General features: G+C 38.2%; 1 protein-coding gene and 1 non-coding gene across 2 annotated transcripts; one reads left to right on the top strand and one right to left on the bottom strand.

Moving 5' to 3' along the window:
* Window positions 1-8,729: 8,729 nt before the first annotated feature.
* LOC108329022 (uncharacterized) lies at window positions 8,730-18,565 on the bottom strand. The gene is made up of 13 exons (XM_017562996.2): window positions 18,295-18,565; window positions 17,599-18,217; window positions 16,988-17,072; window positions 16,812-16,901; window positions 16,366-16,439; window positions 16,075-16,159; window positions 15,893-15,982; window positions 15,677-15,807; window positions 14,743-14,824; window positions 14,609-14,656; window positions 9,864-9,936; window positions 9,647-9,750; window positions 8,730-9,225 (listed from the first exon to the last, which is right to left on the bottom strand). Exons 1-13 carry the CDS (start codon window positions 18,449-18,451, stop codon window positions 9,109-9,111), a joined length of 1,755 nt encoding a protein of 584 aa, XP_017418485.1. The 5' UTR covers window positions 18,452-18,565; the 3' UTR covers window positions 8,730-9,108.
* Window positions 18,560-18,632, top strand: TRNAK-UUU (transfer RNA lysine (anticodon UUU)). The gene has a single exon. It is a non-coding gene; the product is annotated as a tRNA-Lys (tRNA).

The following is an 18,632-nucleotide window of genomic DNA, read 5'->3' as shown; positions in this document are numbered from 1 at the left end:
GCGTACACACGGCCTGATGCTTGCGGTCTGGAACCGCCTCTCTGCACATATCTCCCAGCCTGGTGTGACTGATGACCCGTCCTCCTAATTATAGGACAATCTCTGGCATAATGACCCTCAGCTCGGCAAATATTGCACCTCCTATATCCAGACATCCGAGAGCAAATTGACAAGAAATGTGGCCCTCCACAAATGTAACATCATACACTCCCCAACTTGCTAGATTGCCCTGACGGCACTGAAGACTGAGAGGAGGAACCCTTAAACCCAAAGGAAGTAGGCCTAGAGTAAGGAGTCCTCCTAGAACTGAAACTACCCCGGGACCCACATGATCCCCCAACTCTCACTGGCTGACTCTAAACTTCCTTCTTTGTCTTCTCCATCACTCTTTCCATCTCCACCAAAGTAGGGAACTCTTTGATGCATAAACCTTTGACCAGCAGCTTGATAACACCTCTCAACCCATTCTCAAACTTTCTACACTATCACTCCTCATCCATAGTCAAAGTGTGGAACCTAATTAGATGCTTGAATCGATCAGCATACTCAGAAATTGACATACTCCCCTGAACCAACTGGAGAAACTCAATCTCCTTAGCAAACCTTACACTGTCAGGAAAGTATTCCGTGTAGAACTTCTTCTTCAACAACTCCCAAGTAATAGGAGCACCACTTCCTTCCAATAGCATCCTCATGCTACTCCACCAATGACTGGTTTCCCCAAATAATAAGTACTTTATGAAGGCCAATCTATTCTCGTCTGAACATCTCTTGGCATTATAAATCTGCTCCATATCCCTAAACCACTGATCTGTTTCATCCGGGATTACCTTGCCATTAACCTTGACTGGATGGTGCTGCAAGAAACTCTCAAGACTCCACTCTTGAGGTTGAGCGGAAGAAGATGATGAAGGTCCAGCTATAGCCCTGCCACTACTCATGAGCTCCAAATACTGCTTATGAGAGGCCTCTGCTGACACACTGGCAACATCCAACTGCTGCAACGCCACTGTATTTTGTTAAATCAATGCAACGTATGTTGTTGCATAGCATTAAGCACAAACTCCATCATCCGCATCAAGTCTGGCGCATCAAGATTAATGGGTGGGGGAGGAGGAGGAGGCCTAGGTGTAATCTTCTGCATGAGAGAAAATCCACCCGTCCAACTTAAAGAAAAAGGATACCCACTAGACATAATCATGAGCACACAAGCGCAAACATAGTACACTCATAACCTACAAGATTCCTAAGGAAAAAACTGCTCTGTACCAAAATGTAACATCCCAAAAATATAGCAAGAAACTATATAAAAGAGTTATCACACATATCGAAGAACAATTATCCAACTAAAGTATAAAGTATAAACTTACAATCATCCAAAATAACCATAAAATTTACACTTTATATACAACCTGACTAATACAAAACTATATACAATACTAGTCTAACTAAACTATGATGCCGCATCACAACCATCTAAAGCCTACTCTAGGGACACGTCATCTCCCTTTGCTCACACCCACAGGATGATCATTGCAAAGGAAAGAACACCAACACATACAAAATACAAGCACAAACAACAAGGTAAGCTAGTTGGAATAAAATAACAAACATACTATTTATCAATTACATATCATACAATCATACATAGACATTCCATCACAAAAACACTTGATGCATGACACTACACTAACTTTGACCGTCCGGACTTAGAAGGATTGTCGAGCTATGGCGGGTTGTGCACTCATGGTGGCTTCTACTACTTTGCAAAATCATTGCCAATGGGTTTCACCCTACCACACTCACGAGATTAGTTTGTTCCGGGCCTTGGAGCATAGTGGAAGCCTCCAAGACTAAGACCTCATGTTGCTCCTCACGACATGGATCAATCCTCTTTACGTGACAATGAAAGACCATTGGAGTTTCGAGATAACCTCCAAGACTGAGCTCCTGCATTCATTCTAAACATACTTGAACCTCACCAAGAGGATTCACTTTGGAACTTACTTTCACCACTTTGAAACCATACTTTGAATCTTAACTCATGACTTTATTGCTCATACAACTCATACATAATCATACTTCATTCGCAACAATTCAATTTATATTTCAAACAATTCAAGAACAAGAAAAGAAAGAGTACTCAAAGACATGAAACAGTCGCTCAGCGCATACCCTCGCTAAGCGACTCGAGAGTGTTCTCGCACAACGACCCACCTCGTTGTGCGAATCTATAGGCAGTTCCTCCAGACTCCAACCCACTCGCTCGGTGAGTCAACTCCCTGAGCGAATAAAATCCAAATGGTAACATACCAATCTCTCGCTCAACAACCAAACTCATTGTGCGAAAGTCCGAACAGTGGTCCAAACCCCCCAAACACTCGCTGAGTGCACCCATTCACTATTCGAATAAAACTCACAGTGCTCCAAAACCTCAACTGTGGGAAACACCAAACAGTGAGACAACCTCCATAACCACTCGTTGAGCGACTCAACTCGCTCAACAAATCTGCATAATCTACAGCACCAAATCTGTAGAATTACGCAAACTACACCAAATTTACCAATTTCAATTATTTTTTCCAACTTCTAACCCTCCTAGATTGTGTTATATACCTAAATATACTTAACTAATGTTGGCTAAACACTTCTAACCTCAATCTAAATAAGTAGACTCAAAATCTCACCCAAAAACTCAACTTAGAGACTCAAATTGAATGCTACCATTTGTGACACAATTCCAGGAAACTTAGGGACTCTAACAAGTCCCAAATGACTTACTAAGACTTCCCAAACTGACCATTTGCATACAGAACTCCAAACTCAAGTTTTCACTACCTAAAAATTGAGTTTTAACACAAGTAGAACTCTACCTCATTACCACCACACTCTACTAACTCAAATCGTTAACATCACGAAGTATTAAACAAACCCACACCAGTTCATAATCAACCCCAAATTCACAAAATCAGTTCCACAACCTTTTTTCCTATTTCACTACCTTAAGCTTCCATCTTACACTAAACAACCACTAACAAAGATTTCTTTTGGCTTAAATGCTTACTTCGTCCTCATGTTAAGAGGTGAATTTCTGTTTAGTACCCGGTTTTAAAAATGAAGACATTGGATCCCTATGTTATGAAAAATGTATGAATAAGGTCATGTCCATTAAGTTGACAGCAACGGCGTTAAGTCGATACTGATATGGCCGTACTTTTTCTTTTCTCTCCTCTACTGTCCAACTTTTTTTCTCTCTTGTTCAACTTTTTCTTTGATGATTTGTTGAACTTGTTCTTTCTTTGTGGACCTTATTCATATACTTTTCATAACATAGGGACCCAATGTCTTCATTTTTAAAACCGGGTACTAAACAGAAATTCACCTCTTAACATGGGGACGAAGTAAGCATTTAAGCCATTTCTTTTCCACTATAACAGTCCAATTGTGTACAATTCAATTCAACCACATCAACTGCAACATCACAAACATATATATAACAGATTCCACACATGACCAACATCCATTAACATACAAAACATGCATTCCATCCAATTACCACTAACAAAAATCACATAGTAGATATTCATTGTTGGTTGAAATGAAAACTTTTATTGTTAATTATGGTGTTAAATTTGTATATATCATTGAATTGTTTTAACGTATGAGATGATATGATATTGAATTAGAGGTAGTTAATTTAGAAGTAAACTATTGAATATCAAATTATGTATTGATGATGAGGTTTGAAGGAAAAAGTGATTGAATAATTGAAAGTTAGTAAAATTGTTAATGAAATTTTGTAGATCTTTGTTTTGAACTTGAAGTTTGTTAATTAATCAATTGGAGTTAGAAATATTGTATTAATGTATTAAAATGTAAAAACAAATTATTTCAATTGTGTGGTTAAAGTTAATTGTTTGCGTTCTGTTGTGTTGTCTGAAGTTGAGTTGTGATCAAGTAAGCGGTCTTTCGAGTCTTTAAATCGGTCAGATGGTACAACAAAAGGTAAATTGGTCTGATTGTACTATAGAAGGTACTTTGATGCTAAAGTCAATTCAGTGACAGACAACAATTAATGCAACAGTTAATGCATGTAACCTACCTTTTTATGGTATTTTCATCTCGTTCGGTCCAATTCAAGTCCAGACAGCCTGTTCGGTGATCATTTGAGCTTGGTGGCCTACTTTCTGAGCTTATGGTTGACTTATTTGAGTGGTGCATGGCCAGTTGGCCTGTTAGTGGTTGGTCGAGTTCAGTGGCCTGTTCATCGAGCTAGTTCTTGACTCTCCGGGCTCGTACATGAATGACCGACCTATTTGGTGGTTAACCGAGCTTGGTGGCTTATGCTTCGAGCTATGGGTTGACTATCTGAACTGGTGTATGGTCAACTAGTTTGGCGTTCAGTTAGGATCGCTGGTTTGCTCACCAAGCTGTGGGTTGACCATCCGAGCTAGTGTATGGTCGATCGATCTGTTTGGTGGAAGATCGGACTCACTAGTTTGCTCTTTAAGATGTGGGTTGACCATTCAAGCTATAGTTAATCATCTAGGTTGTGGCTGACTAGGCAATCATACGGTACAATAACCAATGCCTCCAATCTCCACAATAAGCCTTTATTGTATCTCCTTCTTCTTTTTTGTTTTTCTATCTCATTTATCTTACCTTCCTCATTTCTCAAATTGTCTTCAACCTCTTTACCTATCATTGTGCTTTGTCTAGTAGTGATAACTCTATGTTGATTCTTAGGATTGATTTTTGTATTTACTGAGATTTTTCTTTGTTGTTGATTTGCCAATTGTTGTGCAATTTGGCCAATCTGCACTTCCAAATTTTTAAGAAATGTTTTTGTGCTCTTTTGATTGAAAGTTGACACTTGTATGGATTGATTCATAACATCTTCAATCTTAGAGACTTTGTGTTGCAGTTGATTGTGTTGTCCTTGGTAAAGCATTTATGCATATTGGTATTTGATGATCCTCCTTCATGTCTCTAACTAGAATTTGATTTTGATTTGATCTTCAGTTGTTTGAGTAATTGTTTAGTCTCCTATTGTTGTCCATGTAGTTTACTTCCTCCCTTTTTTTAGTTTCTGATGTAGAATAATGGTCATTTTGGTGTTCTCCAAAGCAAAAATCATATCTCAACACTTGGTGCGTTAAGCCATAAGGTCATGGCTCAAGCTTCAATTTTTCATTTTCTTTTTCGACTCTTCCATCTGTTGAGAAATGAGTTTATTTTGTGCTAGAATGACATTTTTTGTTCCAAGCTCCAAAATTTCTCTCTTTGAAGGTTAACTTTTGTCATATTGTACTTGATGGTAACTTGTTGAATGAAGGTTGATGTGTCATAATTACTTGTTTTTAAAAGAAAAAAATAAAGTAAACCTCTACAACACTTTAAAGGTTTTATATATAATGTAATTTGAATTGGTGTAACATTTATTCTAGGTTTAATACCAATTTTGGTCCCAATTTTTGTCAGCTTTATTCGAAATGGTCCTAATTTTTTTTTCTATTCAATGTTGTCCTAAAGAATGTAATTTATGTTCAATTTAGTCCTTTTTGCAGACGACTTTTAAATCGTTAATGACGCACTGTCCAGCTGTGCAAAATCCAAATGAGATGGCATTTAACTGCCCACGTGGATTTCCTTCAGGCATAGTGAGGTGGAAGGAAGGAAGAGGCCGAGCAGTGAGGGAGAAGAAGAAGGGAACCGAAGGGCTGAAGGGGTGAGGCTACCGAACGGTGGAAGCACGGAGCTGATCGACTCACCAGAGGGATTTGCGATTTAAGCTCGTGGTCCTGCAGATTTCTGGTTCTTGTGGTTTGCAGGTTTGGGGTTGGCGAGGATGATGGAGGTGTGTGCCGCGGCGAGCATTAAAGAAGGGAGAGTGGTAGTAGTAGCAGTGGTCATGGAGATTCCGCTGTTGGCTATGAATGTTGTACGAAACTCGCGATTTAGGTTGGTGCTAGAGGAGGAAGACTCGTGATTTGCTACAGGTTTGATGGCGTCGCGGATGGAGATGTGGTGGTTGCAGGTTCTTGCATTGAGTGGAACGATTCTTACGGCAACGACGGCCTGAAATGGGCTTTGCTGCGCAGCGGTGGTGGCGGCCTAAGGTTTTGGAAGCACGAGGAAGATGATGTGTGAAGATGGTGGTCTGGCGAGCTGAGACCTTAATCAGAAATACATTTTCAAAAATTGGGCTTAGGTGGTGGAGAAGATGATGGAGGTGCGAAGATGGTGGTTGGCCGTAACCGTGACGCCGACGGTTAGGGTTAGGTGGTGGCTAGGGTTTCTGTGTAGGGGAAATTAGGGCTTCTGGAGGTAAGACATGATGATGACGTGTCAAGGATGATGTGTCATTTATTGCACAGTTGGACAGTGCGCTGTTAACGATTTAAACGCCGTCTGAAAAAAGACTAAATTGAACATAAATTACATTCTTTATGATAACATTGAACAGAAAAAAAAATTAGAACCATTTTAAACATTCCCAACCAAAATCGGGACAAAAAAAGTATTAAACCTTTATTCTAATATACCATAACTGACATTAATTTTTGTATTACTTAGAGTTGTTAGACCTTAAATTCCTCCAACAAACACTTGGAATATCAGTTGTTAGGCCATCACCTGTTACACCCAAATGAAGATTTGGATATATGAATCTTGGATATGCCTCTTAGATTATGTGTCCCTGTATTTTATACATATAGAACAACGATGACATTTATACCAGTAAAGTATCATTTTTTAGATGAGTCCAACACATTATTAATAAAAACAAATATAATTATTTTCTAAAAATTCATAAATTTATTATATAAGTTTCTATTATAATTATAGAAATAAGTAACAAATCATATATGACCATGAATATTTAGATTATATATGTATTATTGAAAATGTTTTTATATCTTCTATTATATCTTTCGTATAATGTGAAATTTTGTAAAATTTTAATTTTAAATGAATCTCAACTAAAGTATCTTTTTCAATAATCACGATTAAAAAGAATATGAAATATTTTAAATGAAATATATTCTCCTTTTATTTTTTAAATGTTAGATAAATGAATTAGTTTCGGTTTTATATCAATGAAAATATAATTAGATTGTTATATTTGACTAACTATGTTTATAAATTATGTTACATTATTGAAATAATAGGTATCAAAGTATACATATCTATGTTGTATCAGGTGTCCATATTATCCATGCTACTTAATTTTAAATGCAAGTAAAATTGTTCCAAAACATCAACATCACATAGTGGAGAAGTACTATAAAATTCGCATTACAGACTTTTTTGGGCATAGATAGTAAATTGTCTTAAATGATATTATTTACTTGGTATATTAAATTTTAGTATGACTGATGTTATACAAGCATTATATCATCTGCAGATTTCTCAATCCAGTATGAGAATTCAATTGAATTTCGCTGTATTGCTAGAATAATGACATTTTCTTTTGAAAGTACAAAATTATTGTAATTATAATTACAGAGACAAACATTTTGCGCATCAACACTTATCAAATGTTGTCTATTTTAAAGCACATATTACAAAGACTAAGTTAGAATTACAAAATACAGAAGCCAACTATATCCTTTCCCCAATTCTGGAAATGTTAATCATATTCAAGTTGCAATGTCTAACTCACAACCAGCTTTTAGTCACCCCTCTTAATATTATTGAAGGAAATGGAAACAATATTATTTTAGGCAATTAAATCTATGTTACCATATTTTAATGACGTATCAAATTATTGTAGGAAGTGTTAATCCTAACAAGAATGGGATATAGAAGATCTGCAACTCTGTTTTAAATAAAATGCACCGGTTGATAGTATTATCTGCACACTCTTGCCTTAATTCAGTCATCTCTAGTGGAAATAAAAAAGATAAATAAAAATAAGGGAGAACTAAAATGAAATTAAAAAAATGTTAGATAGAAAACAGTTAAACAAAGAAAAATATATAAAACAAATTAAAGTAATAAAGAAAACTATTAGGTCTTACCTTGCTTTTTATTCACCCAAACAAATAATATTGTTTCCATTTCCTTCATTCCTCAAGTTCTAAGCAACCAAAATGCACATTAATGTAAGTATTGTGTTATTCATTCCTCAAGTTCTAACAACCAAAATGCGCATTAATGTAAGTATTGTGTTAGATTCATTCGGATAAGAAATAACTTCAAATTTAACTCAATATCTTTTCTTAACTCAATTTTTGATATGAGATTTCCAACTTATAGTTGTTCAAAATTCATTATAATTAGATGTGTGTTCTGTCTTTAGTGTTCATTGTAATTGTAAACTCTGGGCATTATTCTGTTTATTTGAAGTTTATGCAAATTATTAGAGTTTTATCATTTGCACAAGTAAAATGACTCCCTATCAACAGAGTATCTCTCTGCTTCATTTGATTGCTTTAATGGAGGAACCGTGGTCTTTAAATGCAAATATAGATACTCAATTTTGCAACAAAATTGACATAAAAGGAATCTACTTTTGATTTATCAATGTGTTCTAGAATATATGCAATTCCCTAAAAAGACAATACAGATAATAAAATTCCCTCGTATATCTCCATATTTTTTGCTCCACTAACAAAGTTCTACTGGTTCAGTAAGGAAGGAGAGATGGGAAAAGTAATTTTACAACGGATACAAATATCAAATATTCCATTAAGAAATCACATAAAGTAATAAGCACAATTCAATAAAATCTAGTCAAACGTGTCGTTTTTCATTCACAATATGAAGTGCACAGTAGATTAAAGATACAAGATTTGATAGATTTCACAGATTAGTAATGAGACTTTTCAATAGCTAAAGTATGATTTTTTTAGTAAAATGCTTTTCCCCCCCTCAATCTACTCAACTATGGTACAACCAAAAGCCGCCGTGCCAACATTACCTTGCTCCAATAATGTGAAATGTCCCGTAAGTGTCATGTTAATATTGTCATTTTCAGCAAAATTCACACATTCAGCAGATCTTGAGAAGAGAGGAAGGAGGCTTTGCTGAGGTGCTTTACCAAATGCTAGGCCCCAACTACCAGGAAACCTCCTTCATCGTGTTAATCTCTGGTCAAGAGGATTATGAAACTTTTTCTTTGGCCTTCGCTGCTAAGTATTTTCTACTTTCTTGCTTGTACCTCTTCCATTCTCGTAAAGCACCTAGGAGGACATGCATAATAACTGGCAGAAAAAATGGCTGCAAAAATCAGAAGGAAATTAGTCAATTGCTGCTTAAATTTGTCACAACTAATTGATGTCGTTTCTCAGCAGCAGAGGCAGTACCAACAGACATTATGAGGTCGGCAAACAAGCCAAGAATTTAAACTTTCTTAGAGAACAAAGGCTAAACAAAAGATTCAACTCAAGCTTCTGAAAATGACATCTTTTTATGGGCACCACAGTTCTTCCAAAATCTTAATATTCATTTCAGCCTTTGTGAAAAAAAATAAAATTGACAAATTAAACAAGAATCATTTCACATCCATAACCTAAATTTCCTAATGATGCATGCCACAAGGTAAAGATGACCACCAATATAAAACAATCATCCACAGGTCAAGTTAAATTAATTCACAGAAGCCGGACTATAGGGCAGAGAGAAGAGTTCAAGGACAAACCGAATAGATGGCAAAACAATGCTCAAACGAATAATAGCTTATGGACATAATTGAAGGATGAAAAAAGGCATCCTCGGCCAGAGATCTTGATTGCCTTGATGAAACTGATAAGCAAAAAGAGATTAACCATATTTTAGTAGCAGAAATCAGGCAATAAACCTTCATCAAAGTCGGTAACAAGCATTTGAATTCACCATAAAGTCTATGAAAAGCATACCAGCTGAAGCATCATATATTCCAATAGATGCATTACTTTGAGCAAATTTTGCTGCCTCAAGAGAAAACTTCACCTGCTCGAAGACCATAAAATATTGAGAAACAGTATAATTTGGAAATCAAAGATGAGGTCAACATTTATATACCAATTCATTGGTCAAAGTTAATATACAACAAATTTATTAGTGCAGCTGAAAATCAAGTGTCACTTTCTGAAAATCAAAGGCAACACTTCATCGCCCTATCAGGTATTAGCATATGAATGACATCATAAATAGTACTGTTATAATTTATATTATTTTCTAAGTGTTTTGTTCTGCATGTATCTATCTACAACCTAGAATCCTAGGGAAAAACTCTATCATATTTTCCTTTTTCTCTTTCCTTAAGTTTATGTTGAAAGTCATTGATCCTTATAAACATATGAATCAGAATCAAAGAGAGATATCTAACATCTATCAAGTTATTTTTCTTACATACTCCTTCAAGTTAGTATGAGAGCGAGTTGATCCCACTATGGGTATATCCCAATGAGTTAACATCCTCCACCAACATTGTAACTTCTCACTATTACTAGGTCTAACCTATCTTTTGCAATCAATGGCATTAATCATTTTGTGCACACTCCTTGCATTGATCTTCTTTGATACCTCAAAAAGACTCCAGGATAGGGTTAGCTATATGAAGATAAAAAAAAGTACCCAAATATCTAGGTTTTGTGATGCTGATAGGTCTCGAGTAATGAAACCTATAAGCTTCCCACACTTTAACTCACACAGAATCCACCAGAATACTGAATAACCTCCTCTGATTTATAGAGAAACAAGAAAGAATACAAGAATATAGGAACGTGGGAGCCTAATCTCCCCCCAAGCAGACTACAAGTCTGATTCAGATACAAGAATTAACAAGAAGTAACTATCCTTCTCCTCTCTAGCTATTTATACAAGTTTGACCTCCTAACAGATACATCTCCCTTCCTAACTGATAAAACAGTTAGGCTACTGACCCACTAACTACTTCTCCCGTCTGTTTCTTCTCACATACACCTTTAGCCTCCTATCATTACTCCCCCCCCACTTTCAACCTTGCCCTCAAGGTTGAAGTCTGGAAACTGATCTTTGATTGTGGCTAGATCTTCCCAAGTTGCTCCTTCTTCACCTCCAGTCTGCCATTCTATTAATACTTGCTGAATTGACTCCCCATCCTGCTGTATCTGCCTCTGTTGCAGAATTTTTGCTGGCCAAAAAGCAGGTCCCTCTGCTTGCAACTCCTCGGGCAGATCCTTTTCTACTTTTCGATCCCCCACTGCCTTCTTTAATTGTGATGCGTGAAACACCGAATGTATCTTTGCTGACTCAGGTAATTCCAATCTAAACGCTACATTTCCCACCTGCTGCAGTACCTTGAACGGCCCAAAATACCGTGCAGAAAGTTTGGGATGCAACCTGGTTGGCATTGAAAGCTGTCGGTGTGGCCTGATTTTCAGATAGACCCAATCTCCCACTTTTATATCAACTTCCCTTCTCTTTTTATTCGCTCATCACGAGAAACTCATAAGGTCCTTGGTGGGTGCGAAATGCAGTTTTAGCCACGTCTTCTTCCTCCATACATATCTGATGATACCCGGACTTGAGATCAATCTTAGAAAAGTACCTGGCACCCGTGAGTTCATCCAATAATTCCTCTATCACCGGTATGGGGAATTTATCCGGTATGGTCGCCTTGTTTAACGCCCTATAATCCACACAAAAACGCCAACTTCCATCTTTTTTTTTTCACTAATATAACTGGGCTCGAAAATGGACTTGTGCTGGGACGGATGATTCCAGCTCTCAACATTTCTTCAACTTGCTTTTCAATTTCACTTTTGAGGAGGTGAGGATACCTGTAAGGCCTTACATTTATAGAGTTATGGCCCTCCTTGAGCTGGATACGGTGCTGCTGGACACGTGTCGGAGGTAAGCCATGCAAACCTCGAAATAAGTGTGAGTGGGTCTGCAGCAGAGTCACTAACTCTGCCCTCTGTCCCACGGTCAAATCTGTCCCCCACTCACTACTATCATCTGCCTCCACTCTACTTAAACTCCACACCATGGCCCCCGCTTCTGCATCCACCACTTTTAACAGTGACTCAGCCTTTACCAGCTGTCTCGATAGGGATGGGTCACCCTTAATGCATATCTTCCTATCCCCCACCTTGTAAATCATAGTCATATTACCCCAGTTACTACTCACTTCTCCTAATGTGGCCAGCCATGCAACTCCCAAAATTATATCCACCCCTCCTAAATCAAAGACGTAAAAATCTTCTTCCACGTCGACTTCCTCCAACTGCACTGTTACCTTGTCACACCGACCACGCGCCTCCCTCCGATGGCCATCACCCAAGCTTACGCAGTATGCCGGAGTGTCCGTCACAGTCAATCCCAATTCCTCCATCACCTTCTGACTGATGTAATTGTGACTGGCGCCACTGTCGATCAACACTACCACCCTCCGTTCACCTAACGTTCCCATCAGCTTCAAAGTTCTCGGACCGGTCCACCCCTCAGCAGAAAACGCCGATAACTCCATCGTCTTCTCCCCTGTATCGTCAATCACCTCCGTCTCTCCTTCGTCTTCGTCCTCCGCCAGTAACAACACTCTGAGGCTCTTCTCTGTGCACCGGTGGCCGGGGGCAAAGGGCCCTCCACATCGATAACACCTACCCTCTTCTCGCCTCTTAAGGAACTCAGGATAGGGCAAGTTACGGACCGCCCTGGTTCGACCGTCACCGGCCGTCGCAACGCTCCCTCTCGTCACCATGTTCGACGCCACTCCCTCTCTTCTCGCGACTCCTCCACCCTCCGTTTTCACCACTTGGGTCGTCGCAGTTCTCACCGGCTCCGTTCGCGTCACATTTCCGATGGGTCGCATAACGTATGGGTTCGTCTTAAACCCACTTGCTTGCCATCCTTGAACTCGCAGCGCCGCGTCTTCCACATCCCTTGCTATCCTCATCGCTTCCATTAATTCAGAAGGATTCTGAATTCGCACCTGTCCCTTCACGTCTTCCCGTAACCCAGCCAAGAAATACCCTAACACCTGTTCCTCCGGTACCCCTTTCGTCTGCCCCATCAACGTTTTGAAACTCCGAACAAATTCTTCCACCGTGCCTTCTTGCCGTAGAGTGGCCAATCGCTCGAACACCGTGCCTCTGAATCCCTTTCCAAAGCGATTAATCATGGCCGTCTTCAGGCCATCCCACGATCGATTTCGGGCCTTCTCTTTCCAAAACGTAAACCAGTACGCCGCACTCCCCTCCATGCTCACATATGCGAGTTCCACCTTTTCTTCGTCGTCCGTTACTTTCTGTATGTCAAAGAATCTTTCTGCCCGATTGAGCCAACTGAGTGGCTCCTCTCCTTCAAAGGTCGGTAACTCTACCCTCTTCCTCCACGGTTTCTGTTCTCCCCCTTTTCCACCATTTTCGCCCACTCCAATCACTCTAGGTCCCCTATGCTGATTATCGTTGACGGAGCTATCTTCTGAACTCCCTTCCGTCTGAGGACCGTGATGGCCTTGCGTTCCCAAAATCTTCATTATTTGTTGAAGGTCCCTTCGTACCGCCGCCGATTCAGCCTTCATCCCCTCCATCGTAATCTCAATGGCTTCAAGCCTTGCCTCCGTCGCATTCTCCATCTTCGCGTTTTCTCCAATTCGTTTGGATCCGGCAGGTCGGACCAAATGATAGGTCTCGAGTAATGAAACCTATAAGCTTCCCACACTTTAACTCACAGAATCCACCAGAATACTGAATAACCTCCTCTGATTTATAGAGAAACAAGAAAGAATACAAGAATATAGGAACGTGGGAGCCTAATCTCCCCCCAAGCAGACTACAAGTCTGATTCAGATACAAGAATTAACAAGAAGTAACTATCCTTCTCCTCTCTAGCTATTTATACAAGTTTGACCTCCTAACAGATACATCTCCCTTCCTAACTGATAAAACAGTTAGGCTACTGACCCACTAACTAACTAACTACTTCTCCCGTCTGTTTCTTCTCACATACACCTTTAGCCTCCTATCAGATGCTGATTGGGCAAGATCTCTTGTAGATAGACATTCCACAACTGGATCTAGTTTTTCATTTGAGGGAATATTATTCTTGGAAAAGTAAAAGATAAAACGTAGTTGCTAGATCAAGTGATGAAGCTAAATATAGGACAATGGCATAACTCATTCATAAACTCGTGTAGATCAAAAAGTTTATACAACAACTAAGGTCTTACGAAATCCAACAAATGAAGATGTAATGTGACAATCATGCAGCACTTCACATTGTTTCTAACCCTATGTTTCATGAGAGGACAAATACATAGACATTGACAATCATTTTGTTAGAGAAAAGTTGTTCTCCAAGGAAATTTGCACTGAGTTTGTTGGCTCTAATGCTAAATTTGCACACATTTTGACAAAATCCTTGGGAGGACCACACATTCAATTTATGTTCCAAGCTTGGAACATACAATCTGTATGTTTCAACTTGAGCAGGAGTGTTAGAATAATTTATGCTATTTTCTTAACATAAGTTCTTTTGTGTTGCATCTATCTATAACCTAAAATCCTACAAGTAAACTCTATCATGTTTTCCTTTTTCTCTTTCCTTGAGGTTCTTTTTTAAGCCACTAATCCTTATATGTATGAATCTGAACATAAGTCTAACAAGCAATGGTCAAGCATGTAGACCAAAAAATCACCTGTTTTCCAATCTCATCCATGATAATCATCCTTGGCAATGACTGTACCTGCAGGAAATGAAAGTTCGACAATATTTAAATAGACAATAGCCAGCCAAAACAGACAGATGAAGAAACTTAATTCACAAACATACCAATCTAGAAAGCGATCCAAGTGTTGTAGTACATGAAAGAAGATTAAAGCATATATGCTTCCGAGACAAAACATCCAACTCCCTACACAAAATTCCCCACAAAAACAAATTCATGGTGATTTGTTCCTTACACCAGAAAATAAATTATATAAATAGCCTACGCCTCTTAGCCACGTGCATACAACATAAATTTAACAAATTTTCCCTTCTACCACCATCAACCAATACCATGTAGTCTAGTCTAGGGTTATTCTATTTAATGGACAATACAAGGTTATCAGATCATGATTCATATACTAGATCATTAAGCCAATTTTTTAATCACGATAAGTAAAATGCATTGAATAATATAATTCAGAGACACATCAAACACAGCTTAAAATATATCATATGAATGATGTGTAGAGCTCGATCTGATTTTTTTTAAACTGTAAATTTGACGAGACAAAGAGAAGTCTCACAAGTATTTCAAGTCAAAATCAAGAAGGAAAATAAATCATTGATCTAGCCAATCGCACAATTGACCACATTAAGCCATCATTTTGGAATAATGAAAGTAGAGTAACACAACCAACCAAAAAGGACATATGGGTGAGTGATTTATTTTCTCCAGTTTGAGACGGACTGCAGAGAATCAGAATAGGATCAGTTTCATATTCTCTCTATATTACTACTACTATTATTATTATCATTGATATTATTATTATTATTATTATTTGTACAGTTATGTTTATATAGGGATTATAGGAATAAAATGTCCTCCATTTAATTGGATTCATTGTAATTATTCTATATAAACAGACTATGCTGTGTATTTGAAACACAGTTTCAACCAACATATTTTTGGTTCTTTCTTTTTGAACAGAAGAAAATAACTACATAAAACATGCCGTTAGCAATTTTAGAAGGGTAGAACAAGGACTATTACTCTCACCATTCTGTGAAACCCCTTTCACTGCCAAGAAGAATGGATGTGCCTGACTCACCAACATAAAGGTTATCAGACTTCAGACCAAGGAGTTGCCGCAGCTGCCCCATTAGAACTTCAAAAAGCATCTGGAGATCCTGTTACAAAATACTTGTGTATAAAAGTAACAATGAGAAGAAATTATTGTCAACAACATAGCCAACTAATGAATATAAGACAAACCTGGTGAGAAATTGTATTTCTAACTGGATCATTACTTTCTAAATCTTTTATACAGCTTTGGGGATTCCAGACAACAACACCTCCCCACATCTGCAACATTCCAGAATAGATGCTTCATAATGTTAACAGACTTCGTAATTTTATAAGATTATTAGGAAATTTTTCAAGGTAAGATAAATAACCGGAGATATAAAGCCATTAGTTTTAGAGATATCTCCATTTGGAAGCTTCAGTTGAAGAGGACACTCCTTTGCAGATGGTATATACCTAACATAAAGAAAGTTTAAAATGTAAGCCGTCTTACAGCATAACGTAATAAACAAGCTGGAATCAGACACTTGAGAAGTAATTTCATTCCTCCCCACCATTGCACCTAGTACTAAAGACGATATACCGTAAATTGAATGAAACAAATTCTAGGTTCACGTTTGTGTCAAACAAAAAGTAAATAAATTTAGGATCAAGTGATATACACCACAAGTTGCAATACTTTTGACCTTCCTCCTGCTGCAACAGAAGTATCTAAGTGCCACTCATTTGAATTAACCTGTTTCAGATAGAACCATTCATGTCATAAATATACTATTATAGTATCCCACCAGATATGTGGAACATTGAAAAAACTACTAAGAGGAAATAAAAAAGAACAGTGTGGCAGGTTTCCATAAAAAAAAAGTATATAACTAGAACCAAATCTAAAAACTCAAACATAAAAAGATAAGAAAAACCTGAGTGACCAAAATACCGTCATTTTATAAGCTGGACATCATGCTAATATGGTATGTGCATAGGTGGGAAGTTACATTACATCGTTATGCTAATAATTTTGAGTTACAAGTTAGAATTCAAAACATGGTAATTGATGTCAAAATAAGCTAAATATTATAAATCATAATTCAAAGCCATAGATAGAACATACAAAGAAAGGAAGATCCTTGGCTGTAAATATGTGGCTGCCATGCTTATCATCCCAGTAAGAAAATGAAGACTTTGGGGTATGGTATAAAACCTGCAAAACAGGAGGAACAATAAATCACTTAATCTATGGGATCCAATGACTCTTGCAATAATTGTTACATTTACACGAGACTTCACCTGGCTTTCAACACTGATGTTTGCTATGGGTTGTAAAGCCTCAATCACGGGTTGTAACAAAGTCTTATCAATTTCACGAAAATTCCTACAATATGATAATCACAAAAACTTCAAAATGGTACTATTCAAAAGTTCATAAGCAAATAATCCGGACCTGACAATAAAAAATGTAACCTACATTATATAACAGGTTCAGTGAATATTTAACATCAGCATGGTTAATCTTTGTCTTTACCCAATCACAAAATCACCAACTTAGTTGAAGCAGGTGCATTCTGTATCTGCCTCAACTTTCATAAGTATATATCTTATAATTACAATAGGGTGGTATTATTGGTTCATGAAAATGAAAATATATAGAACTGATCTCCAAAAGTGTCAGCATGATCACAAGTTTTCTTACTAAGCCATAAACTGGAAAATAATCTCATCTCTCTAAAACTAATTTATATAAATGAAAACTTCCAAGCAACAATGCAGTAGAAGCTGCACCTTATTCATAAAAAGAATCAAATCACATATCAACTATTTATAAAACAGAAACAAAACCTCAATCATTCCATTTACCAATTGATACTAATCTGATTAAAATTCCACTTCATAATCCATACCAATCATATATCCAATCTCGAGGGTCTGCATTGAGCAAACTGAAAGACAGAACAATCCTCCCATCAGCACCAACAGGCATAAATTCACTGCGAACCAGACCCTCCTCGTCCCCTCCATTAACAAAAACCTTAACAAAGATCTCAGCCACACGCAACACGGCCTCCTCCTCCTCTACCCTTCCCACAATCCACGCGTGCCGATACTTCCCCACCACACTCCTAACCTCCCCCCCTTCATTCACCACCACAACGCTATAAGCATGCCCTCCTCCATACTGATTCACTACACTCCTCACCCATTCATCAGCATCCTCATCATCACTCCGCAACTTCGCACCAAAATCAAACGCACTAACATCACCCCTTTCCACGGCCACCGCGACGGAGTAATTGCCTCCGCAACCGCCGCAATCACCGCGACCTAGGTCCGATATTTTCCTCTTGATCGCCGCTGCCACCTCGCTGTGCGAAGCCTTGAAATCGAAACCGATGAAAACGGCTTGAAAGCTGCATGGGAATGACAGGGGATTCGATTCCACTTGCGACGAGAAGGAGTCGATTCGATCGAAAGGGAGGGGCGCGCGGTAGATTTCGATGGATTTCCACAGAAGAGGAAAACCTGCAACAAGAAAATAGTAATTAATTAATAAATAAATAATAAAATATTTGAAGATGAAAAGAGAGGGAGGAAAGGACCTAGAATGAATGAGAAGAGCACTGAGACACATATAATGAGGCGTTTGACTCCAGGTTTTGTGTTTCGCGTGGTTTTGGAGTCGATTTGTGGCGTAAGGGTTTGCGTGTTTTCTTCTACGGGTTTTGAAGTTGATGGAGAATCAGAGATTTCCGCCATTGCTGATCCAGGTTTGGCCAGTTCGAATTAGAGAGGTTGAAGACAAAAATACACTCACCACTGGAAACTACTTTCCATACACTAAACAACTAAGATTATCATCGGTTGGCCGTCTTAGCTCAGCTGGTAGAGCGCGTGGCTTTTAACCACGTGGTCGTGGGTTCGATTCCCACAGACGGCG

The sequence above is a fragment of the Vigna angularis genome, chromosome 2, assembly GCF_016808095.1.
Source record: "Vigna angularis cultivar LongXiaoDou No.4 chromosome 2, ASM1680809v1, whole genome shotgun sequence".
In the NCBI taxonomy this organism is placed as follows: Eukaryota; Viridiplantae; Streptophyta; class Magnoliopsida; order Fabales; family Fabaceae; genus Vigna; species Vigna angularis.
Note: the sequence above shows the minus strand (reverse complement) of the source record. Positions and strands in the feature narration are given on the sequence as shown.